Below are 25,628 nucleotides of genomic sequence, written 5' to 3'. Positions count from 1 at the left end.
CACCTGAGCCTGTGCAGGGGAGAGTACACCTGAGCCGGTGCAGGGGAGAGTACACCTGAGTCTGTGCAGGGGGAGAGTACACCTGAGCCTGTGCAGGGGGAGAGTACACCTGAGCCAGTGCAGGGGAGAGTACACCTGAGCCTGTGCAGGGGGAGAGAACTTAAGTCATGCTGGAACTGAACACTGAGGGATCCAGGCTGTGAACGAGCTGCTGACATCTGAATGGTTCTGGAACACCTGAATGACTTCTCTCTGCTTTGAGGAGGAGCCAGCCCTAACTCAAGGATGTCAAGCTGCTCAAGTGTGGTCCCCATGGGCTCATGGGCACAGACCCAGGAAGACTCCACACAACCTCTGTACTTAGCTTCCACCAATAAATATGGATTCCTTTCTTGATTGAGTGAGTGAGACAGGGTCTCGTTAGCCCAGGCTCTCCTTAAACTGTGTAGCCAAGGGTGACCTGGGCTTCTGGTCTTTCGCTAGTGATCCCTCTCACGGGCTCTGTTTTTATTTTTAAATTACTGGTTCAAGTTCCTTAGTGGTTCTGTCTGTTTAGATTTTTGTATCATTTCAGATCCCGGTTATAAATAAAGTCTTCTCTTATTAGTCAGTATAACGAAGTTGGTCTGGTGTGGAGTTTACTCCTTTTCCACTTCATATCCCATCTTACTTCTGCTCAGGTCTGGATTTCCTTCTCCCAGCTATAGATTGGATCTTCTTTTTCTGATAACTGAAGGTATAAAATTTAGTTGTTGGCTTAAAGTCCTTTGTGTGTGTATATGTTGAGTGTGGAGGTCTGAGGTCAACCTCAGGTATCCTCCTCAGGTGCCACATACCTCTTCTCCCCTCCCTCCCTTCCTCCCTCCCTCCCTCCCTCCCTCTCTCTTCTTTCTTTCTTCTTTAATGAAGGGTCTATTACCGAGCTCACTGATTAGCTGAGGTTTGCTGGCCAGCCAGGGAGCCCCAGGGGCCCGCCTGTCTACTTCCCCGCTGCTGAGACCACAAGCCTGGGCTCCCATGCCTGCCCTTGGCTTGGTTTAGGTTGGTTCTGGGGATCGGTCCTCTTGCTGGTGTGGTGAGTGTTTTGCCCATGAACCTCCTCTAGTCATGTGTCTTTGCCCCTTGTGCCTCAGATTTTCCTGCAGATGTTCCCAGGTCAGCTGCTCAACTCTTCTATGGAATCTTTCCATCCAGATATTGTGGTTTTTAGTTTTAGTTTTTTCATTTTCCTGGTTGTGTATACATGTTTAACAGTGATGCCCAGCTATTGTGTATACAAGGACAGCACTGAAGAGTCCTTGTAAGACATTTAGAGGCTTTGTTCTCGAAGGTGGGTTTCTGGGGCTGTCGTGTTCACACCTTTGAGCACACACTGTCCTTTCGTGAATACTGTGTGTTTGCAGAGTCTTTGCACATGTCCTAAGCATAAGGAAGGACTTTCATGGCTCATCTTGGGCCCTGCAGACCTTCCTCTAATCCTCTGTGTTCTCAGCTGTGGGAAGCTGGCGGTGCTCTGGTCCGCTGCCCTTGCCACCTACTGTTCTGCGGCAGTCCTCACCACTGCCTCCAGGCAGACACCAAAACTGCACCAGCGTTCAGAGCAGAGTCAGATGAGACGGAAAATGGTCCCCAGAGCAGTCCAGGTGAGTGGAACCACGATGCAAACCAGCTCTCCTGGGGGAAGCTGGGCAGCCACCCTGAAGTCTGCACAAGGTGGCGAGGGCGACCACAAGCAAAAACACCACTTGGGTATAGTGCATGCACGGAGGCCAGAGGACAGCTGCCAGACGGCTCCTCGGGCACTGCCCATCTTTTGGTGGGGACAGGGTCTTGCTACAGCCGGACCGAGTCCTCTGTCCCCTTTGTTCTGCAGCTGTGCGCTGACAGTTCTTGCTATAAACCTAGTAAGAGTATTTAGGACGTCATACGCTTCCTGGCAAGGGCTCTATCTGGCCCAAGCTCGCTCTCAGTTTCTCACTCTGTTGCACACACCCCAGGTCACATTTTCCATCGCACTGACTTTCTCTTTTGGTTTACATTTTTTTTTTTTTGTTTTTTTTTTTTGAGACAGGGTTTCTCTGTGTAGCTTTGCGCCTTTCCTGGAACTCACTTGGTAGCCCAGGCTGGCCTCGAACTCACAAAGATCCGCCTGGCTCTGCCTCCCGAGTGCTGGGATTAAAGGCGTGCGCCACCACCGCCCGGCTTGGTTTACATTTTAACCTGAGCTTCACATACCTGACTCTTACATTACTTCTAGAAATTTCTTTTGACATGCTATTCATCTTTGAATGTCTTCTTTCATGCCTTTAAGAATCCCAGGCTTCCAGGCAGTGGTGGCATACACCTTTAATCCCAGCACTCAGGAGGCAGAGGCAGGTGAATCTCTGAGTTCAAGGCTAGCCTGGTCTACAGAGTGAGTTCCAGGACAGCCATGGTTACACAGAGAAACCCTGTCTTGAGAAATAAAACAAAACAGACTCCCAGGAGTTCAGGAGTTCAGGTCTCAGGCATATCCCCTGTCGTTCACCACAGCTATGACTTCTAGGTTGGATCAAGAAACAAATGTGCTGTCAGCTGCCACTCTGTGTCAGGGTCACAGGCACAGGTGTGTCACCTCAGAGTGCCAGCACAGGTTCTGAGTGTACAAGGCTCAGAGGGTCCTTAGGGCACCTGAGACACTTGGCTTGGTGGCAATAGTCTCTGGGCCTCTGCATCTCTGGTTTCCTGTGTGTGCTCCTGGGGGGGGGGGTCAGAGGTTAATCTCAGGTGTTACCCGTTAGCCCTCAGACAATATTCACTTTTTCCCAGACAGGATCTCTCAATGGCCCAGAGCTAGCCTAGTTAGACGTAGGCAGGCCTAGGCTGGCTGGCCAGTGAACACGCGGACCCCCGTCTCTGCCCCCCAGCACCTAGTGTGACAAGCACATCCTCACAGCCAGCTTTCCCTCCTGGTTCTGGGGATCCAGCTCATGCTTACAGGACAAGCACTTTGGCAGCCAAGCTGCGTCTCCCAGCTGCTTTTGTCGGCTTTCTTTTCTTTCTAAGAAACTGTATTAACATTTACTTGGCATGTATGAGTGTTTGCCTTCGTGTCTGTCTGTACACCATGTGTGTACCCGGTGCCTGTGAAGGTCAGGGCATCACTTCCCTGGGACCGGACTCACAGCCAGCTGTGAGCCATTATGTGGGTGCTGGGAATTGAACCCAGGTCCTCTGCAAGAGCAGCCAATGATCTTATCCACTGAGCCATCTCTCCATCTCTGTCTTAAGACGGAGTCTTGCTATGTAGCCCAGGACGCTCTCACACTGGCATGCCTCCTTCCCTGCAAGCAGGTCAGCTCTTTCCTCCTGAGAACTGCTGTGCACACAGCTTTGTTAGCTCTGTGCTCCCTGCAGAACTGAGCATTGTCATCCCCGTAGGAGCTCAGAGAATGGCACTGGTTTTCCATTTGGGATGGGACCCAGATGAGAACTTACCACCACACTGCAGAGGAAGGGCCAAGGGCACAGAGTCCTGGGCACACAGGTAGATATAGGCAGCTGCCAGGTGGCAGGCAGCTTGCAGCTCCATGGGGTCACAGGTGTCCTGGACACACAGTCTGAGGAATGGGGCAGGGTCCACCTGAAACAAATGCCTGTCCATCACCGGGCCTGCCCAGGGCCTGCCCATCACTGAGCCTGCCCATCACCGGGCCTGCCCAGGGCCTGCCCATCACTGGGCCTGCCCACTGCACAGGCTAGATCAGGCTTCTTTCACCCTGTGGTTTGTCTGCTGAGTGGGCTCTGGCCAGGCGCTGCCTCACACTCACCACCTGGAAGCAGTTCCCCAGACTGGAGCGGGGCTCCTGGAAGAAGGCCTGGCAGATGGTGCTGTGTCCTGAGCATGGCTGCTGCATCCTCTTTACAGCATCACAGTCCTCACCCACCTGGATGGGAACACACAAGACTCGAGCCTCCGTGAACACCACTTTCTCCTGGGCACGCTGCCTGAGATGCCTGTATCCTTGAGTGGAGTGTGGGTGTTCCTGCTTCATCCCAGACCTGTGCAGTTGTCCTCCACCGAGCCCAGAGGTAGGCGCGGCAGGAAGGGTTTTCCCGAAGCTTACCTGCCAGGCCTGGGTGAGCTCCTCCAGGCTGGCAGCTTCCGTGCCATCTGGCAGCATTAGCTCATCATCTGCCTCATTGTTGTTGGTACCCAGAAGGCCAGCCGATATACCTGTAGGGCAGGAGGGGCCCGCTGAGAAAGGCTCCCTCTCCCCTCCCCAGGGCACAGGAGCTTTCAGAAGTGGGGAGGGAAAAGAGGGTCTAAAGAGGGTCTCTGTGCCTTGTGGCGCTTCCCCCACTGTCCCAGCCCACAGGGCCAGTTAGCAAGCTTTATGGGCACCTCTTGGGGGTCTAGCTGCATGATAGGGACCTCATGAGAGCCGACTTCATTCTATATGGACTGTCCCCAGGGAAGAGAGCCAAGCTGAGTCAGAAGCCCTGGGCCAGATGCTGGCCCTGGGAGCAGGAGTGAGTCACTCAGCCTTTGCTGGGTCATCTGTAATAGAACAGGAACCACCAGGACTGAGAAGTAGACAGCTGTGTCACACTAGAAAGGAGGCCAGCAGTCACTGCCACCCCAGGGAAGTGGCCTGTCAGCAAAGGCAACCTTTGGGATTATTTCCAGCTCTTGCCCATTGGTCTATGCTCTTCTTTCCCACCAGGGACACTAACAACAATGTTACTGAGAAAGGGGCACGTCACCCTCAGCCCTGGACTCTGGCTATGGAGTAGCTAGAAAAGGCCCTTGTGGGCAGCACCCAGCCCTGACCCACCGTGGTGCCACAGGCCCAGTGTCAGGCCGCAGAGACCTGCTGGCACGTCACAGGAGACAGACACACCATCCTCGCTGCTCAGCTCAACCTTGGGCCCAGTGTTCAGCGTAGCAGGAGGCGGGTCTAAATCCCAGCAGCCTTCCCAAGGCCCGGCAGCGTCATACAGCTTGTAAGCCTGTGGACCACACGGGGAAGCCAGGAATCGTTCCCAGCACCAAACCGTTAGAGGACATGCAGACAGAGGCTCCGCGGAGCCCCGCCCACTTCCGTGAACGCACCTTTAGGCTCGGATACAGCACCAGGGCCGTGTGGTTCAGCTCCACGTGAAGGACCGCGAACCCCGAGCTTGTGCGGCTCAGCATCAGAGAGAACGTTTGGTGAGTGAAGTCCTTGGAGAGCAGGAAGCTGCCACAGCGGGGACCCAGACCCCACACCTGTCCATCGAAAGTCACCAGGTACCTGGCACCGGCCACCACCGCGTAATCTGAGAAGAGGCCAGTCCAGCTCAACACGGAGCAGACCTGCTGCCCTGGAACTAGTGTGCTCCAAGTCTGGGGACTCTCCTAGGACCCTGAGTTCAGGAGCGCTCTCACACAGGAAACCGCTCCACACCAGCCTGGTGCTGTGCTCCTCTGTAGACGGCTCGGGCTCAGATGGTGTGTCATAGCCCACACGAGCCAGCCACGGCATCCTATTCCCCCCAGGAGGAAACTGAGGCTAAAGAAGCTATACAGCAGTGTGAGCCAGATGCAGGTTTCCCAGGGCCTCCCAAAGGCACAGTGAGGCCTCAGGCTACAGACACCGCCTCCCTAGCAAGCCTGCACTCTATTAGTGGCCTTCCACTATAACTGGGGCCCAGCCCTATTCCTCCATCAAAGCCCTCTGGGAGAAAGCTGGCCTCAGAAGGAGCCCCCAGCTGCTGCACACTCCCTGTTATAGTTTGGACAAAATCCAGAGTCTGTAGCCCCAGATGACCTCACCAAGCCCAGGAACTTGTGGGGCCAGCCTGTGACGTCAGGGCTTTGGCAGGCTTTCCTGTGGGGGCTTGTCACCAAGCCCTAAAGGACTTTGCTCCACAGGCAGAGGGGTTCCCAGGGAAAACAGGAGGTGGACAGGCCAGGCAGGACTTACGCTTGAAGGAGCTCCCCAGTAGACGCCGCCGGAACCCATAGAACCCAGCCAGCACGTTGGCCTCATACAGCTTGCGGACTGGCCACAGCAGTTTCTCCTCCACCAGGTAACTGACCACCTGGGCCGCATCCAGGGGCTGGTCCCCCGGCAGGAGTGGTAGCCTTACCATCACGGAGCGGTTCCTAGAAGGGACACAGAGGAGCTGGGTCCCCTATGAAGTTAGGATGTCTCACTAAGCCTCACCTCCTTTTCCTGAAGGATGGTGATGTCACAGGAAGGAAAGGTTTCACATTAGCAGGCTGTCCCCTTAGAGAGGGCCTGCCTCTGTCTGGGGAAGCGTCTTCAAAATATGCACCAAGGTCCTGCAGTAAGGACACAGCGGTCTGATTTTGTGCCCTGCTCCAGGGGGCAGTGGGGTGATGGGATGGGCGTGGACCCAAGGAAGGGGGATCTCCATCAGGGTGCTGTGTCATAAGTATACAGGCACAGTAAGATGATGCTGAGTGGGCTAGATTAGGATCCCAGCCAAGGGGAAGCTGGGGGAGGGGAAAGTGGCCTCTGAGACTTCTACAGGTAAGGTAAAGACTCTAGAACTTTCTCAGGCTGTGAATCAGAAGCCCAGCAGACCTGGGGTTTGAAGGAGCAAGGAGGCAGCTGATGCCAGGCTACAGTAGGAAGGGGCTGGGCACTGGGCGCGGCCACCACAGAGCTACAGGAACTCCACTGTCAGAGACCCCAGCCCGTCCTGTGTGCTGAAGCATCCTTCCTACACAAACCCCACCAGGGTCTCAGCTGTCTCTCCATCATTTCCCTAGGAGGTATGCCCGAAGTTCAGGTGGGAAAATTGAGGCAGAATAGGAGTCCTACCAAGTAGGTCCAAGCTTTCCACACCCAGGAGGCACCATATTGCCACCTGCTGGGGTAGGAGGGAACTGCAGGCATCCTTGGAGGCCCCCACCTGTGAGGCCTGTGAGACCACCCGTGAGACAGACCCCTTCTTCATCACGAACCCCATCTCACCCAGCAGCCCCTAAGATGCCAGCACACTGCCTCAGCCCTCGGAACCGTACGAGGATAATTCCTTTGGTTCAAGCCACCACAGTCTGGTTCCGCAGCGTGGTTCACATATGTACAGAAGGCCGCCTTGTCACTTGTCTAGAAAGGGACCTCCGTCCTTCTAGCTGTTCAGGCCACATACTTTGGAATCTCCTCTCACTCTTTTTACCACCTACATCCAGTTGAGTCTCGGTTCTCCAGGCTGACCTTAAAAACACAGCTGGATTCTGGCTGCCTCTCAGCCCTTCCATATTGCAGTTGTTCTAGCAATCATATACCCAGCCACATTGTTCAAAATGTCCATCTCCTACACTCTGTCCATCTCCATAATCTATCCTCAACATGACCTACTTTTCCTTGGGCCAAAACCCTTGTGTGGTGTGTGTGCCCATCTCCAAGCAGGAGCCAAGGCCCTGGGCCACCTGGAGTCTGCTCGAGTCTTGCTGGCTTCCTTACTGTTCTTCAGACAGGCGCCACGGTGCTACAACCCTCGCCCCTGCCTCTACATGATTAGTGTGCCCTACCCAGAACTCCCTGCTCAAAGCTCACCTCTGGACTTGGGCAATGGCTCAGTGGTTAAGGCACTTGCCACGAAAACGTAAAGACTGGAGGTCAGAACCCCACATGAATGCGGGCTGAGCATGATAGCACTTGTAATTCCATTCGCAGAAGGCGGAGACAGGCGATCCCCAAGCAACCTGGCTATCAAGGCTAGTCATATCAGTGAGCTCTGGGTTTGATTGAAAGAGCCTGCCTCCACGAGTAAGATGGAAAACAATGAAGGTTATTCTCTGTCAACTTGAAGCCTTCACACACATGTGCACACATACATAGGCCCACCGAAGTGTATACCATGCACACGAGAAACGGGGATCCCTTTCTCAGCCAAACTGCACCATTACGCATGCCCCTCCTCTTCAATCCACTGACCACTGCTTTCGGTAGTGCGTGCCCCCTAACACATAGGTCAGGGACTGGGACCCTGCCCCGAAGACCATATCCAGGCTGCTGCCAAGAATGGCTTTCCCATAGCTAAGGCTTTTGCAAAACCAACTAGAATGTGAACAGAGCTTGAGCCTCAGTTTCCCCTGTCAAATGAGGACTGCCTGTATGGCAGTGTCATCCTAAGAGTGAGGTGGACCAGGTTCCGGCATTTGATGTGTCCCGTCATGTGGCAGGACCACAGGACCCACAAGTCCCGTCCCCACTTACCTGGCTGAGTAACTGTATATGCCCCATAAGGGTTTGCAGAGCCTCCTCAAGGCCCAGGAGACCTCAGCCTCAGCCCAGGACAGTGCACGGTGGGAGGCCTAGGGAGGGGCAGGCACAGCTGTCAGAACCACCCTCAGTGAGCCCAGCTCCACCCCACCCTATCACACACATCCTCACCAGCTCCAGGGCACCCATCATGGCTCCCAGGGCCACCTGGATGGGCCTTAGCCTCCAACTTTCTGGCAACCTGAGCAGCCCGGCCTGCAGCCACTGCCTGGCTTCCTCAGCCCGCTCTCGCCACACCTCATCCAGGGGCCGCAGCGTCACCTCCAAGTAGGCCTCCTTCAGCGTGGCCAGGGGCTCTGCAACAGGTCATCACCTTGAGGCCCCAGAGCTCCTGGCTGCAGATGAGAACCTCTACAGTGCAAGCCAGGAAAGCTAGCCTTGCCTCACCCCAGGCCTAGAGGACATGGGGCCTTCGCCCTGGAGTGAGGGTGGAGTGCAGAGTGCACAAGACTGCTGGCCTGGCTGCCTGGAACTGGTGGGAAGGGCCTGCTCCCCCATTGTTCTAACCTGCCTCCCAGAAAGCTGTGTGGCAACTCTGGTAGAAGCCCTGTGGATCCACACGGGGCTTCCCCTGGAAAATGCTTCCTACAGGCATCACAGTTCGACCCAGGGGGAGTTAGTGGCATCCGGTACGCCATGGTGGAGCTCTGGATGCTGCATGTAGTGTTTCCGGACTTCAGTCCAGCACCTTTCCCCATCACCAACTCTGCTCTGCACCGTGTTGTGGTGATCAAAGCCATAAGGATACCTGTGTGCTCCTGGCCAGTCACTGGCTTGGGGACTCTGGCATAGCCATTCTGAGCTAGGGGCAGAGACACGTCTCCACTGCTTGCTTTAGTCCTGGACAGGGGTCTCAGGCCGAAAGGACCAGGATGGTCCTTAATTGTGGGGAGGCCAGGTTCTCAGCTTGCTTGGCCCCAGCGGCCCTGGAAGCCTCACAGCAAGGCTGTGTGCATGAGAGAAGCCAGGCAGAGGATGGATGAAGCCTGGGCAGCAGACCTAAGCGGGCATTACTTTGGAGCCTTCAAGGATGGAGAAAGCATGCCAAAAGGGTGCAGAGGTTGCAGGGGCCTGAGAAATAAGGTATGGGGGTCTAAAGAAATTAGACTGCTTTTCTGATGGAGGTAGTGGTGTGAGGACAAGTCTGAAGACCTGGGGTCCTTGGGGCTGGGGCTGGGGGGCAGGGTTGTGTGCTCTCCTGTACTCACGTTCCAGCTCCTTCTGCAACTGCTCCATCTCTGCCTGCAGCTGTTCCAGGTAGAGAGGCAGGTGACCGGTCAGCTTGAGCCTGGCCTGGCCTTGGCCCCACAAGGTGGCCACCACCTGGGCACCTGCCTGAACTGCACCCAGCCCTACCTGGGTCAATTGCACCAGGCAATCTGCTGCTCTGGCCAGGGTGCCCACCGGCTGTACCTGGGCAGGGAAACCAAGGCAAGATCAATGGGAAAACTGCAGACAGCATTCGCCAGCCTATCGTGCCTGGGCTGGAGAGCTGGGGCCAGGCCAGGCCAGAGGGCCCCCTACATACTTCCTTAAAAGGACTACCCACCAGGTTCTGGAACCCTCTCCCATAGGCATCCAGGCGTTGGATCTTCTCTTCCAGCTGGGCTCGCATCCGGGAGCCAATTGCTGTCATGGTGGCCTGTGGGGCGGAGGGACAGGTGAGGACTGGAGAAAAGGCCCTCTAGGGACCAGAGAGGGTGTAACTGCCCTCAGCTGTCCACTCGGATTTTCCAGGCCCTCTTACCCCCACGTGGCTCAGCAGGGCCCCCTCACAGCCACGTGCGACGAGGACGAGGCTCTGGTTGGCCGCCTGCAGGGTCAGGCGGCCCAGTGGCTGGGCACGCTGCCCACCGTTGTGGAGCAGGGTCTCCACCTTCACGGCTCTCCTGTGGGCGCATGCCTGTAGCGTCACGCTTTCTTCTCTGCTCCCTGAGCCAGGAAGGGACTGAGGTTACATCCATGCCTTCCCTACCTGTCTCCCCAGTGCCCTGCACAAAACCTCAAGATCACCTAAGTGACCCCTTCTCCTGGTATACGCAAAGCCTCCACTTCACACCCACCTCTGGGTAGACCAGCCAGATCCACCCCACAACCACCCCACCCCACAACCTCCCCACAGCCTCACTTAACTCGGCACAAGTCAGTACAGATGTGGACAGGAAGCTCACCCCAAAATTGAGGTTTTCTTATGCTTCTAAACTTTAATAGGGATTCCCTGTCCTCTCTCGGACAAAGGTGGCGCCTGGCTTAGCTGACCTGGGGACCTTCCACTTACCTTCTACATGGGTGACAGAAGCCTGAAGACAGCTCAGGGCCCGGGATACCAACAGCCTTAGTTTCTCATCCTTATCCACGCTGCCCTCCAGCTGGACCAAGCTGTGGGAAGCCGAGGTAGAGATGCGGCCCAGGAGGAGGAGCTGCTGAGCTCTGGGGCCTTGGAGCTACGAACCAGACCATAGAGACCTGAGTGGGCCTGACTGCTGGGGCTGCTCAGGTCCCTGGCCTCTCTGCCTGTCCCAGGCTCAGGGGAAGGGTAGGAGTGAATCAGTAGAGAAGGGACAGAAAGATGTCCACACTTCTTCCAGGAGCACTGGGTTCCCTGCCCTCCACCCATGCTGCACGGCTCAGAACCCCACCACATACAGTAGCTCATATATAGCAAAGCCCACCTTGTAGGTGTCTCCCCACCAACCCAGTCAAGGAGGCTCAGAACCCACGTCCTTGCACACTCTGGACAGATGCGATTGGTCTGGGGATCCCAAGCACTTCTCCTTTGGCAGTCTCAGTGTCCAAGGGGCACAAGGAAGCCTGCATCATTGTGTTTACCAAAATCCCTGTAGGCACCATCCTTGAGGGAGGAGGTGCAGGACTAACGTTTGTCAAATGAACAATGTCAGATGCTCCAAGGTCCCAGGGAAAGGGGCCATTGAAAATGACAGAGACCGGGAGAGAACCTTGGAGAGCCGGAGCCACAGCTGTTCTAGCCTAGCTGCTAGAGCCTGCAACTGAAACCTGTGCAACCTCAAATAAGGGTATCACCGTCTCTGAGCCTCAGCTTCTAGCTGTAAACTGACATGGATCAGTGGTTCTGTTCCTCTAGAGAACCCTGACTCATACACCGTCCTTGTCCATTTGAGAAGGATAGAATCTGTTTCTTGGCTATAGGAAGGGAAAGGCTGTGGGGTAGTGGAGGAGGCCCTCTGTGGGGCCTGGACAGACCCTGGGGTTCAGTAAATACTTCCTAGAAAGGAAGTCCTGGACCAGCAGGATGTTGGCCTGAAGTTCCACCAATGGCCACTAGATGGCGGGACAGCCCAGGCAGTGGGGCTGACGGCATGGAAAACTGGGAGGGCTTAGACTTCTACCTCCAGCTGCCCAGAGAAGTCCGGTGCATTAGGTCGGCTGTGGTTGTAGAGGGTGAGGCTAAAGTGCAGGCCCTGGTCAGGGTCTGGAGCAAGACCCAGCTGGTACTGAGAACGCAGCAGGAGTGCACCCTGGTCCAGACTGTGCTCCCCGGAGAAGGAGAGGGCCTGAAGGAAGACAGCAGAGGTTCCAGAGGTCAGGAGACACGCTGGACCCTGGCCCAGGCTGTGGGGTGGCCAGCTCTACTGCCCCACCCATGACCTTCAGCAGCAAAGCCCCCAAACACTGATGCATGCCTGCACAGGTGCCGTGTGTGAGCGAAGCATGCCTGCACAGGTGTGTGAGTGAAGCATGCCTGCACAGGTGTGTGAGCGAAGCATGCCTGCACAGGTGTGTGAGTGAAGCATGCCTGCACAGGTGTGTGAGCGAAGCATGCCTGCACAGGTGTGTGAGTGAAGCATGCCCGCACAGGTGCCGTGTGAGAGGGAAGCATGCCCGCACAGGTGTGTGAGTGAAGCATGCCCACACAGGTGTGTGAGTGAAGCATGCCTGCACAGGTGTGTGAGTGAAGCATGCCCACACAGGTGTGTGAGTGAAGCATGCCCACACAGGTGTGTGAGTGAAGCATGCCCACACAGGTGCAGTGTGTGAGTGAAGCATGCCTGCACAGGTGTGTGAGTGAAGCATGCCCACACAGGTGTGTGAGTGAAGCATGCCCGCACAGGTGTGTGAGTGAAGCATGCCCGCACAGGTGTGTGAGTGACGCATGCCCGCACAGGTGTGTGAGTGAAGCATGCCCACACAGGTGTGTGAGTGAAGCATGCCCGCACAGGTGTGTGAGTGAAGCATGCCCACACAGGTGTGTGAGTGAAGCATGCCCACACAGGTGTGTGAGTGAAGCATGCCCGCACAGGTGTGTGAGTGAAGCATGCCCACACAGGTGTGTGAGTGAAGCATGCCCACACAGGTGTGTGAGTGAAGCATGCCCGCACAGGTGTGTGAGTGAAGCATGCCCGCACAGGTGTGTGAGTGAAGCATGCCCACACAGGTGCAGTGTGTGAGTGAAGCATGTCCGCACAGGTGTGTGAGTGAAGCATGCCCACACAGGTGTGTGAGTGAAGCATGCCCACACAGGTGTGTGAGTGAAGCATGCCCACACAGGTGTGTGAGTGAAGCATGCCCACACAGGTGTGTGAGTGAAGCATGCCCACACAGGTGTGTGAGTGAAGCATGCCCGCACAGGTGTGTGAGTGAAGCATGCCCACACAGGTGCAGTGTGTGAGTGAAGCATGCCCGCACAGGTGTGTGAGTGAAGCATGCCCACACAGGTGCAGTGTGTGAGTGAAGCATGCCCGCACAGGTGTGTGAGTGAAGCATGCCCACACAGGTGCAGTGTGTGAGTGAAGCATGCCCGCACAGGTGTGTGAGTGAAGCATGCCCGCACAGGTGTGTGAGTGAAGCATGCCCGCACAGGTGTGTGAGTGAAGCATGCCCGCACAGGTGTGTGAGTGAAGCATGCCCGCACAGGTGTGTGAGTGAAGCATGCCCGCACAGGTGTGTGAGTGAAGCATGCCCGCACAGGTGTGTGAGTGAAGCATGCCCGCACAGGTGTGTGAGTGAAGCATGCCCGCACAGGTGTGTGAGTGAAGCATGCCCACACAGGTGTGTGAGTGAAGCATGCCCACACAGGTGCAGTGTGTGAGTGAAGCATGTCCGCACAGGTGTGTGAGTGAAGCATGCCCACACAGGTGTGTGAGTGAAGCATGCCCACACAGGTGTGTGAGTGAAGCATGCCCGCACAGGTGTGTGAGTGAAGCATGCCCACACAGGTGCAGTGTGTGAGTGAAGCATGCCCGCACAGGTGTGTGAGGGAAGCATGCCTGCACAGGTGTGTGTGTGAAGCATGCCCACACAGGTGTGTGAGTGAAGCATGCCCACACAGGTGCAGTGTGTGAGTGAAGCATGCCCGCACAGGTGTGTGAGGGAAGCATGCCCACACAGGTGTGTGAGTGAAGCATGCCCGCACAGGTGTGTGAGCGAAGCATGCCCGCACAGGTGCAGTGTGTGAGTGAAGCATGCCCACACAGGTGTGTGAGTGAAGCATGCCCACACAGGTGTGTGAGTGAAGCATGCCCACACAGGTGTGTGAGTGAAGCATGCCCACACAGGTGTGTGAGTGAAGCATGCCTGCACAGGTGTGTGAGTGAAGCATGCCCACACAGGTGTGTGAGTGAAGCATGCCCACACAGGTGCAGTGTGTGAGTGAAGCATGCCCACACAGGTGTGTGAGTGAAGCATGCCTGCACAGGTGCCTGTGTGTTATCTCTGCACGCATGCCTATGTGTGACCTCTGCAGGGCCAGCAGGTGCCCTAAGGCCACTTGTAAGCCCTGTTCCCATCCTTCCCACCGTCCTCCAGGCCCCGAACATACGGCTTTGGTCTGTCCTGTTTCCTCCACTCTGCCTTACCTCACTCAGCAGAAACTGCTTTCATAACACAGCGGAGTGAGCAGGAAAACGCACCTATGAGACTTGATGGTCAAATACTTAAACCTTAAATACTCTGACTGCCCTTTGCAGAAGAGTCTGTGGCCCCTGGGAGGTAGGGGTGAGGTGGTGAGTAGGTGGGGGGAGGGTAGATAGATTGGAGGGTGGGTGAGTGGATGGGTGGTGGGTGGGTAGACAGATAGATGAGAGAGAAGGTGGGTGAGTGGATGGACAGATCTACAGGAGGGTGGGGTGGGAAGGCAGGTAGGCATGTGTGTGGGTGGGTGAGTGAAGGACAGGAAAGAGCAAGAGACGGATAGATAGAGGACCTGAGAATGGCGAAGGGATCGGACAACAAGCCCAGGTAGGGCAGGCCCAGGTCCCAGTGTGTGCCTCAGCAATGGCGGTGGTGACGGCTCTCGTTTACACGTCCTCCTGAATATCAGTCTCCCCTGTGTACCCTTCCCTCCCTCACACACACTAGAGACAGAGAAGACAGATGCCAGGCAGCTGGGGTGTAGAGAGCCACCTGGAGAGCTCTACCTGGGTTGGTCCTACTCCGCCTGTCCCAGGTGCTCCCCCTCCTCAGGGCCCCTGGGTCCCCTGTAGCCCAGCCTCAGCACACTCACCCTGGGCAAGTTGCAAAGGCCCAGGCGGAGGGTGTGGCATAACTTGTGGGTGTAGTCAGTCTCCACTGTCCCCTGGAAGCTGTGCTGGGCACAGGAGGCCGGGAGGATGTGCTCTAGTGTGGCCGCTGCATGGATCTTGTCCCACTGGGGTATCTGGTGCTTCTGGAATGGTGGGTCATGACATGGGGTTGTCACATAAGAGAGAAAGCCCACGGCATCCACAGGGGTGACTAACCCACAGAGGCCAGGTGCCAGTGACCCCAGCCTCAGAACCCCAGGGTCTCAGGGGCTGAGGGGGTACAGAAGGGCCAAGGGGTACACTCTCAGAGCCAGCTGTCCTCGTTTCAATAGTCTGACTTTTGTCCCTCACTCTGAGAGCTCACTTAGCCCCACTGGAAGCCCTGGGTAGTTTCCGGGGAAGGTAAGCCATCCCGCGTCTCCCGCCCCATGTCTAGCAGACCCTTTAACACTACCAGCTCCTCCACTCTGCCCAGTACATCAGAGTGTTTGATGTACTTCCTGGCAGGACACGACTATCGCACCCATTTCAGATGAAGGAAGGCTCAACCAGAGGAATCAGTGGCCTAGCTCCCCTGGCATGGCCAGCACTTGAACCCAGAACCACACTGCCTTAAGCTCAGTACTTCCCATGGCTGGCAGGGCCCTCTGTAGATGACCTGCACTGAGTCTGGCTCGCTGGGCCTCACCTCATAAGTCACGTTCTGCTGCAGCCGGCGTCGGCCCCAGGAGAGATCAAGCTGCTCACTGAACATGCCTGGGGTCTGAGTCAGGGCCGCGCAGGCCTGCAGCGGGCCCAGGCCCCAGGTTCCCTGGAGCTGACAAGAACAACGGAAAGATGAGCTAGAGGCCTGCTGGGAGGCCCAGAACGAGGAGGATCCGAGGCAAGAGCTCACGTACCTGACCCAGGGAGGCAGCTAGGCAGCTATCCCAGGCCACGCTGTGCAGAGAGGACCTGTCAGCCCAGGTGACCTCCAGAGTCACAGGTGAGCCTCTATCCCATGATTGCTGAACCTGCATGAGGGAGGAACAGAGGTGAGGCCATTACTGCCTCTGAGGGCGAGATGCTGGCGAGATGTGGCTGCCTTCATCTTCCCTGGAGAGGACGTGGAGGTTCCAGGGACTCCTTGTAGGAGTCCAGAGCCCCCTACTGAGAAAGGCCCATTCCTTGATGATAGACAGCCCCTTCTGGGTCCTGCGTGTCCTGCCTGGTCATCCAGCCTCTTCCATGGGAAGCTCTGGCCTCGGCCTTTGTGCTTACTATCCAATAGCTCACATTCCTGGTGTCCTTGGCTGGTAGCCTCTTCTCCCATGAAGATCTCACCTTGGCCTTTCAAATCCAGCTCCCTGTACGCTTGCTCCAAGATGCTTATCACAATTTCTGAGTTTTAAATCCCATTTGCCTGCTTGCATTCTGCTGGCCTAATGTATTTCTGCTCACTGGTGCTAAGAAGAGGCCCAGAGAAGCCACTCCAGTTCAAGGATGCACAGCAGGCTAGGGAGTCCAGCTGCCCTGCTCTCAGCCCTCCCTGAGGTGGCTAAGTATGCAAATTAACATACAAATGAGCTCAGAGCTTCCTGAGAACCATTTCCTTCATTAAAACCCAGAGTCTGCAGGTGCAGAGCCCGGGCCCAGGGCTGGGCACCTCATCGCTGAAAGTGCAGTTGAGTGGAGGCCCCCTGAGGCCCCCAGCTGGGCATCTGTGACTCTGGAGAGTGCTCTCTGCTGGGCAGGGCCTCCTCCCTCCCCATCTACAGGCCCAGGCCTGAGACCTGCGGCCTCCCTGCCTTCTGAAGGCTGCTGACCTCTGCCCCACCTGAGAGGTGGAGATGGTGGGCAGGGTTTGTGGGAGCTGGTACCCCCTTCCCTAGCCACTGGGAGCAGGGAAGCAACACCAGCCAAGCCCTTGCCATCCCATTTACAGGGAAGGAGCCAGCGGCTCATGGAGAGCAGGCGCAACAGGTGCATGCTGGGAGAGTGGCTGGGGCCACGCTGGCCCTGTGACCCCAGAGATCCTGGGCTTCAGTGTCAGGTTCTGAAAACGGGGAGAGAACAGAATCAAGCGGGTTTGGAGGGAGGATGGATTTGTGGCACAGTGCCACATCAGCTGTGCTTGTCACGAGGGACTGAAACCCAGGTGCCCTGACCCCACTTTTGGGCACCTAGAACAGCTGGCTGACTGCCATAGGCTCCCTTAGCAAGGCAGGTCCCCCAGGGGCTCCTGCCAGCCCCACTGCCTACCTGGTCTTTATTGTCCCAGGCCACAGCCAGGTCACCATGGTGGCTGCCTCTAGAGTACTCTGAGGACAGATGGAGTCTGCAGTGTCGTGGCAGGGACAGAGACAGCTGGTGGGAGAACTCCACTGTGGGGGAGATGGGTGGAGAGGGTGGCAGTGAGGTCATGGCTGTGAGTCAAGGTCACAGCAGGAGACTGGTTCAGGACACAGCTGATCACAAAGCCATTCAGGCAGGTGATCACACTCACCTACTCTACGGATCTTGGAAGTCAATCAAATGACTCTTAAAGCAGCCTAACTGTGCCTATGGGAGGCTCTGTTCTCTTTTCCTCCTATCCCAATGACACTGAGCAGCCAGCCCAGAGCCACCTCTGCGCCCCAGCCTTCAATCAGGACATGCCATTGTTTCTTGAGGTTGACAGGTCATCTCATTCAAGCCTTGGCCGTCAGAGGTCTGTTGCCTCCTCCTCTCCTGACCCCTGAGCAGCCACCGTGAAGCACACCCTAGATGGCTGTTGGTGGCTTCAAACCAGGCTTCAGGTGACAGCCAGAGGGTGCGGAGATCAGTGGAGATCCCAGAGATGCACAGAACTCCCTCCCCTTAGCCTGCTGCTGACTTTGAGACATATGAGCCTACCAGGGCCTCGCTGCTGCACCTCCCGACCACTTAAAGGACAATTTAAGGTCTTTTATTACCTTTATTTGTACGTGCACATGAACACACATGTGCCACAGTGCATGTGTGTGTGAGATCAGAGAACAGCTTGCAGGAGCTGGCTGTCCCTTCAGCACGTGGGTCCCAGCTCCGGTTGTCAGGACTAAGGACCGGCTGCTTTACCCACAGAGCTGTCTCGTTGGCCCCAATTTGCTTTTGTTAATTTTGATTTATTTGAGACAAGGTTTTATGTAGCTGAAAATGACCTTGAACTCCTAGCCTTCCCGCCTCTACTTCCTGGGGGTTGAGACAGCAGGCCTGTCGTCCCCCCCCCCCCCCCCCCCCCGCACACTGTTTTTTAAGGTGCTGGGGATCAAATGTCCTAGGCAAGCACTCTAACGCCTAGGCTGCCGCCCTACCCTCTTTGTGATTTTGCTGACACGGGAGTTCCTAGCTCTCTGCCTCTCTCCTCTGAGGGCTGAGCCTTGGCCATCTTGTGTCCTGAGGATTCCCTGGGGCCTGGAACAGCACCCAGGACAAGCAGGCACTCACCCATGGCAAGTGGGAGCACCCCCACGCCCATGCCTCCGGCTCCTCAGCTACTCACCCTGAAGACGGATATTCCCTAAGAACTCTGAGAGGGGCCGGGAGAGGCTCCCATTGAGGGCCACCTCCCTGCCATCCCATAGCACCACCTGGTACAGGATGTGGGTGCCTTGTGCTCTCTGGATCACGGTCCTCAGGGACAGCTCTGTGGGAAGGGTGCTGAGCTGGAAGAGAATGGGATGTCAGTGCATGGCCTCTCTGAGCTGAGCCACTCACTGGCCTGGGGTTGGGAAGGGCACACACCCCGAAAGGAGAAGAAGCCGCTTGTGGTCAGATCCACAATGCTAAATCCGTCCTAAGTGCGAGCAGACAGCACAGAGGGAGAGGGAGGAGCGAGACATTTTTCCAGAGCCTGGAAGGAAGCTAGCAGACTCCAGCCTGTGTGGGCTGAGGCCTGGCACCTGCAGACCACACTTCCTTCTGCCGTCCTGTCTAGCCTGTCTGTCCCAGCCCGGGCTTCTAGCCAGTTCTCAGACTGGTCCCCACCCCAGGCCCTTAGCATAGAACGCTCTTCCCCCAGGCAGGCTTGTCATAGGATTAGCTCAAGTGTCACCTCCTCTGGTGACACTTCCTGACCCCCTAATCAAATATATGGCTTATTTATATGACTTTTGTCACTTGCCTCAACTGAATCATATATTCAATGACAGTCGGGGCCCACAGTTCTGTCCTGTGCTATATCCCAGCTTCCTTCTGGAGCAAAGCCTAGGATTATATGGTCAGAGAGGAGCGGAGAGGAGACACACTAGTCCCTTCCCGCTAGTTTGCCCCTTCAGAGCCTGCACCGTGCTGGTCCCCACAGAAGAGAAGCCTCAAGCTCAACTCCTCTTTTCTAGGAAGCTACACACCTGGGGGAAGGTCTGCTGCAGCTGGATGACATTGTCTAGGCTGTCCTGAGCAGCCAGCAGGGTGGTGTTGACATGGAAACAGCGCTCCTCCACCTCTAGGACAAAAGTGCCTTTGGTCTCCTCCTCGGAGTACCAGAGCTGGTGAAGGGAAAAGCATAGGGAGACACCATCAGATCTCAGCCAGATGACGCTTGGCTCCAGGCTCTGCTCCCAGAGCCCCAGAAAGGGACCTATGGCTTCCTGAGATGAACAAACTCTGATGAAATAAGGGTCTTGAGTCTAGGCAGGCCCCGAGGCGTGATGCTAGCAGCACTCCTCATGATCTTGGCCTGTAACAGTGATACAGATACTGACTGGCTCAAGACTGGCCGCCAGGGATCTAGTTGTGGTACCGCTTGTGACCACAGAGGGCAGTGTTACACAAGGGCAATGCTCAGAATGGTAGACCAGACTCCAGGGTGGCTCTCCTAGGTGTGGGTTGAATTAGTGACAGACCCTTGGCTTCCTGAGCCTTGGTCTTTTAATCTGATAGCTAAGGATAAGGATGCTTGCTTTTTTAATGGACTGGTAGGAAAACTGTATGAAATGATATGCCATCTTCTGAGCTGTCACCTAGTGTAACCTGTCTCTCACGGAAGAGCCATCAAGGCTTGGGAAAAGGGACAAGAATTGGTACTCATACTTTGGGGTCAACATTTTCCTCATTCCCCTCCAAGTCTAGCTGTTATTACCAGGTTAAGAGCACTGGGTATTGAGTCCTTCCAGAGACCCAGGCTTAAGTCCCAAGCACCCGCTTAGCGGGTCACATCTGTCAGTAACTCCAGTCCCTGAGAACCAATGACCTCTTCCGGCCTCTGAAGGCACCAAACACTCATATGATACCAAGATATACATCATACATTGCAGGCAAAACACCCACAACACACAAAATAATAAGATAAAATAAGAGCCAAATTTTCCAAATGTTGCTTTCAGTAAGCCCAGAGGCCATGGCAGCATATTCAAGCGAATTCTCACCCGGTACAAACAATCCAGAGATACAAACAAGGACGTTCTGAAAACTGACTGCCTGGATATGTCAGACTAGCAAACATGAGGATTTTCAAAGAAATTTAGTGATAAAAGATGAAAGGAAAAATCTAGGCAGTGGGCATAGAGGAGGTTGATGAAAATTTATCTCAGTTTCGTAGTTGCAAAGTTTCAAAGAAAAATATTGGGGAGCTGGAGAAATGGATCAGCAGCTAAGAATGCATAATGCTCTTCCAGAGCAGAGGACCCAAGGTTGGTTCCCAAACCCTGTCAAGTAGCTTCTAGCCTCCAGAGGATCTGATGGCCACTTTTGGCCTCTGCAGGCACCCACATCCACATGCACATGGCAATACATACAGACATTTTATATATATACATACATATATATATATATATGTATATATATATTTAAAACAACAATTAAAAATGTCAGGTTACAAAGGGAAGAAGTAGAAGAAGATTCTAGATCTCGAGTTGACCTTCAGATTAATTTGGCCTGCAATCTGACTTGGTAAAGAAAACTTTACTGGGGGTGGTGGTGTATGTGCACATGTGTATGTGTGTGTGTGGAGGCCAAAGGCTGATGTGAAATGTTTTCCTCAGTCATTCTCCACCTTAAACCTGGAACTTGTTGACTGACTCAACATTCTGGCCGTTGAGTTCCAGGGAGTCTCTGTCTCCCCCCACATACCCTTGTATTATAGGTGTGTGATACTATGCCTGTCTGTCTATCTATCTATCTATCTATCTATCTATCTATCTATCTATCTATCTATCTATCTACCTACCTACCTATTTATCCATCTATCAATCCATCTATCTATCATCTATCTATCTATCTATCTATCTATCTATCTATCTATCTATCCATCCATCCATCCATGTATCCATCCATCCATCTATCTATCTATCTATTTGAGACAGGGTCTCACTATGTAGCCCTGGCCAGTCTGGAACTCATTATGTAGACTAGTCTGGCCTTGAACTCACAGAAATCCTCCTGCCCCTGCCTCCTGAGCGCTGGGATTAAAGGAATTAAATTTTTTTTTTTTTTTTTTTTGGTTTTTCGAGACAGGGTTTCTCTGTGTAGCTTTGCGCCTTTCCTGGAACTCACTTGGTAGCCCAGGCTGGCCTCGAACTCACAGAGATCCGCCTGCCTCTGCCTCCCGGGTGCTGGGATTAAAGGCGTGCGCCACCACCGCCCGGCAAATTTTTTTTTTTTAATGCTGAATGCTGTTTATTGAAGGAGGGAGGAGGTCTTAAATACAGGCTTACAGCACAATGGGAGAACCCCGGAGGGCAGAAGTTCATTTTACAATCTTGCATCTAAGCTGTTAACACCTGTTATGCAGGATACACAGACAAGGAACTTCCCTTAAGCATTCAGGAGGGTGGAACCTGGGAGAGAATTAGCATAGGGAGGATATCAAGGTCAAGGTCAGGAAGCAAGGCAACAGTTATCCAAAACAGGGGCCAGGGCCCTACAGGTCCTCCTTTTACTAAAAAATGAGCTTCTGACTTAGGTTGCATGGAGGCACCTGCCCAGGCCACACAGGCGCTCTGTCTTAGGTTGGTGAGCGCCCCTCAATGCCTGGCTTTTTGTATGTGTGCTGGGAATCCAAACTCAGGCCCTCTGCACACCCCTCATTTGATTGTTATCAGTCTTGTTTGAGTATTTACACATTGACCATAGTAGCTATTATCCTGCGGTGACAGGACTGAGTGGCTGCACGAGGGACAGGTGGCCTGTGGCTTGCACTTCACACCCCTGCATTCACTTTCTGGCTTTTTAAAGCCAAGTTTTCAGACTTCTGCTTGCGGATAACAAAATAAAAGTGGCATAGTGCAAAGCATCCCATGCAGCTCTGGTTCCTGTCATTGGTTTAAACCCAGGACTGAATATTTGAAAAGACTTTACAAAACAGTTGGGGAATTTTATTATCTAAGTGTTATTTCAGCATTCAAGTTTGTACCAGGCCTGGAGACATGAGCCTGTAATTCCAGCACTTGGGGAATCTGAGACAGGAAAATCAGGTGATGGTGAGTTCAAGGTCAGTATGGGCTACATAGTGAGTGTTATAGCGTGAATAAAAATGGCCCCAATAGACTCATAGGTAGTGGCACTATGAGACTATGTGGCCTTACTGTAGTATGCGTGGCCTTGTTGGAGGAAGAGTGTCACTGTGGGGGTGGACTTTCAGGTTTCAGATGCTCAAACCAGGCCTAATGTCTCATTCTCATTCTGTTGCCTGTGGACCCAGCCAGTTCCAGGACAGCCAAGCTTTGACAGTGAAGGAAACCATCAAGAACAGAAAGCTAGTGAAAATGTGTTTGAACAAGGGGGCCATGTTCCAGCCCCAGCAAGAAGCAGAACTTGGCAGCTTCGACCATGTGGTTCCGGCTTTAGAGTCAAGGATATAAGGACGGGGTTATGGAATCTCCCTCCATGGCTAAGGAAAGCTGCTGAGGTCAGGCATGTGTCAGGGGTGTCCCTGAAGAGAGACCTAGAGAGGCCATTGTGTGAAGCTGTGAAAGTGAAGCCCGGACTGTGTTGGAGACCCCAAGGTGTTGGAGATGCCAGAGTCACGGGATTCTTGCCAAGGGAAGATGCTAACAGGTGCAAGAGAAAGAAGTGTGCTCCAGTGGACAAAGCTGAAAGGAGTTGGAGATCTGCAGAGCATGTTGACATCAGACATGGAGATGTAGAGTTTGGAGTTTGCCCAGCTGGTTTTCAGTCTGCTTTGGTCCAGTATTTCCTCACTATTCTCCCTTCCCTATGTTTTAGAATGGTAATGTATATCCAGTACCATTATGTGTTAGAAGTATGTGATCTAATTTTCATTTTGATTTTACAGGCATTACGGTTAAGAGATTGCGTGAATCTCAGAAGAGTCTCTGAACTTTGAACTTCTAACATTGTTGAGACTGTGGTAGACTATGGGGACTTTTGAAATTAGACTGAATGTTGTTTTGCATTATAATATGGCTACCAGCCTTGTTGGAGGAGCCATAGAGTGGAATGTGGTGTCTGAATGAAAATGGCCCCCATAGGCTCATTGGGACTGACACTATTAAGAGGTGTGGCCTTGTTGGAAGAAGTGTCCGGGCTTTGAGGTTTCAGATGCTCAAGCCAGTCCCAGTGTCTCTCTCTCTTCCTGCTGCCTGCAGATCTAGATGCAGAACCCTCAGCTCCCTCTCCAGCATCATGTCTGCCTGCATGCTGCCATGCTTCCCGCCATGCCGATAATGGACTAAACCTCTAAAATGTAAGTCAGTCCCTAATTAAATGTTTTCCTTTATAAGAGTTGCCGTGGTCATGGTGTCTCTTCACATCAACAGGACAGAGAGTGACACCTGGGTTCCATGCCCAGCCCTGCATAACCTAGGTGTGGTGGTTTACACCTTTATTCCATCTGAACACCTCAAATTCAAAAAATCACTCAGCTAAAAGGAAAGTCTAGCCTGGGCTACATAAGACCAGGTCTCTAAGGAACTAAACATACCAATTTTTGTAATTATACTGTGTTATATGTAAATCCTTGTTCTACAAAACACAAGGTCTTTAGGAGTAAAGACAGAGCCTTGTTAACTCAATTACACTGAAATGTGTGGTCTGCCCTGTCTAGTGGTGATTTGTTGTTGATTGAGACAGGTCTCATGTAGCTCAGGCTGGCCTACAATGAACTATGTTGCTGAGGCTGACCTTGAACTTCTGATCCTCTTTCTTCTACCTCCCTAGTGTGGGTGTTACAGGTATGTACCACCATGCTTGGCTTGTGGGGGCCTGGGGCTGGAACCGAGGGCTTTGTGCATTAATTAGCGTCCATCCACTGAGCCACATGTGGGCGTCTAACAGTTACCTTCCTGTGTCTGAAGCTAGTCTAAGTAAAGCTTGAGAAAGAAACCAAGATGTCCTCTGACTGCAGTGCTGAGGAAACACTCACTGAGGGAAGGCTACATACAGACCTTGCTCTGTAAACAGAGGCAGGCTGGGACCTGATCAGGGGGCTCTGGACGAAGCCTGTGGCTGGTAGGAAAATGCAGAGGCCTGGGATTGGGGTGGGAGGGGTGTGCAGCTCAGTGGTAGAGAGCTTGGCTAGTGTGCAGGAGGCCCTGGGCCAGGCCCAGCCCAGGAAGTTACAGGCAGGACAAAGGGGAAGGCAGCAGGAGCCTGAGGGGGAGGGAGGGGAGGTACCGCTAGCTGGCAGGCCCAGCCACTCACTCTTTACCAAGCAGTTGCTCTATGTTGGTCCCTGTGCCAAGGGCGGGCATCCCCTGTAGAAGCTCCTTATTTGGGTACTAGAGACAGACAAGGACACAGTGACAGTGCAGAGGCCTTCAGCCACGGTCTCACAAGCCATCCTATCCCCCAGCCCCTGTAATGCAGTCAGGGTGTGGAGCTGGCTCTGTTCAAGGGGCCGTGGAATCTGCTGGAGCTGCTGGGGGCACTCCAGGCTGGGGGGGAGGCGGGGGACAGTGTCAGGCATCAGGCGCCAGGGCGGGCAGACCTCCCAGCTCTCGAGGGTCCCCTGGGCCCCTCTGGAATGTAAACGTCAAGATGTTTGGGAAAGTCAGAGCCTGAGTTTTGGGAGTGGCCCACTGGGGCCCAATGCAGGCCTCTGACAGACAAAGATGTACAGACACACCCCAGCAGCCCATGCCGCACAGGACTGCCCTGGGCAGTGTCTGGAGCTACTTAGGAGCTGGGGTGCTGGGGCAGTTACCTTGGCTGTGACGGAAGCTGAGCGGGGACAGCAGCCCAGGAGGGAGGGGAGGTGGTGCCTGGTCCGCAGCAGCAGCTCTTGACTGGAAGCAAGGAAGGAGAGCATGGGCTGGCATGAGCGGATCCCGTTCAGCACTACCCGGGTGAGAGGGTCGGAAGCCCCAAATATGAGCAGTCTATTCAAGTGTGGCCAGTCACCAGGGTACGGGGTCACGGGTCCCAGGCCAGCTTCCACCCAGTTCTGCACCATTCCCTTTAATCTCGGTTTCCCTATGAAGGGCTGAAATTGACTCTGGACTGTGTCTTCCCAGAGCCCAAACTCCTGGGTTTGCATACCAAACCCGCTGGGATGCGGGCAACAGGACCACTTAGGCATCATCCCAGCTTCCTCCCAGGGACCTTCCACCAGCCCTTCCACCAGCTGCTTATCCGTGGGACCACGGTCTGCAGCTGGGGCTGTTCTGTGCACCCAGAGGTGTTTAGCAGCCTTCCTCTCCTGGCTTAGCAACCAGAAATCTCCCAGGCACTGCACAACCTCAGCCCGGTGAGAATCATAGGCTACACCTTTAACAAGTGGGGACTGAGTTCAAGAAGGGGAGCTGGTAACCCACACCCCCTTAACAGGAAAGAGTCCCCAACCCCAAGGCAGTTCCACTAAGACCAGTGGCTGATAATAGAGAAAATGTGAGAGAGTGTGTGTGGGTGTGGGTGTGGGTGTGGGTGTGTACTTTTGCATGCTGTCCCAAAG

The 25,628-nt window shown here is 54.4% G+C and overlaps 1 protein-coding gene across 1 annotated transcript in view; it reads right to left on the bottom strand.

Moving 5' to 3' along the window:
* Positions 1 to 885: 885 nt before the first annotated feature.
* The window catches only part of LOC107402064 (uncharacterized), a 130,204-nt gene continuing 105,461 nt past the window's right edge, over positions 886 to 25,628 (bottom strand). The window contains exons 46-66 of the mRNA XM_076577794.1: positions 24,882 to 24,963; positions 19,129 to 19,266; positions 18,282 to 18,444; positions 17,024 to 17,145; positions 15,682 to 15,795; positions 15,471 to 15,599; positions 14,764 to 14,925; positions 11,651 to 11,815; positions 10,561 to 10,726; positions 10,030 to 10,214; positions 9,832 to 9,924; positions 9,491 to 9,695; positions 8,394 to 8,578; positions 8,217 to 8,314; positions 5,949 to 6,130; positions 5,096 to 5,301; positions 4,818 to 4,992; positions 4,107 to 4,216; positions 3,810 to 3,926; positions 3,478 to 3,622; positions 886 to 2,736 (exon numbers count right to left, since the gene is read on the bottom strand). Of these exons, the coding sequence (XP_076433909.1) occupies positions 2,651 to 2,736; positions 3,478 to 3,622; positions 3,810 to 3,926; positions 4,107 to 4,216; positions 4,818 to 4,992; positions 5,096 to 5,301; positions 5,949 to 6,130; positions 8,217 to 8,314; positions 8,394 to 8,578; positions 9,491 to 9,695; positions 9,832 to 9,924; positions 10,030 to 10,214; positions 10,561 to 10,726; positions 11,651 to 11,815; positions 14,764 to 14,925; positions 15,471 to 15,599; positions 15,682 to 15,795; positions 17,024 to 17,145; positions 18,282 to 18,444; positions 19,129 to 19,266; positions 24,882 to 24,963 (3,028 nt within the window). The 3' untranslated portion in view covers positions 886 to 2,650. The remainder of the gene's footprint in view (positions 2,737 to 3,477; positions 3,623 to 3,809; positions 3,927 to 4,106; positions 4,217 to 4,817; positions 4,993 to 5,095; positions 5,302 to 5,948; positions 6,131 to 8,216; positions 8,315 to 8,393; positions 8,579 to 9,490; positions 9,696 to 9,831; positions 9,925 to 10,029; positions 10,215 to 10,560; positions 10,727 to 11,650; positions 11,816 to 14,763; positions 14,926 to 15,470; positions 15,600 to 15,681; positions 15,796 to 17,023; positions 17,146 to 18,281; positions 18,445 to 19,128; positions 19,267 to 24,881; positions 24,964 to 25,628) is intronic.

The sequence above is a fragment of the Peromyscus maniculatus genome, chromosome 8 (genome assembly GCF_049852395.1).
Source record: "Peromyscus maniculatus bairdii isolate BWxNUB_F1_BW_parent chromosome 8, HU_Pman_BW_mat_3.1, whole genome shotgun sequence".
NCBI lineage: Eukaryota > Metazoa > Chordata > Mammalia > Rodentia > Cricetidae > Peromyscus > Peromyscus maniculatus.
This window is presented reverse-complemented; position numbering and strand designations above follow the sequence as displayed.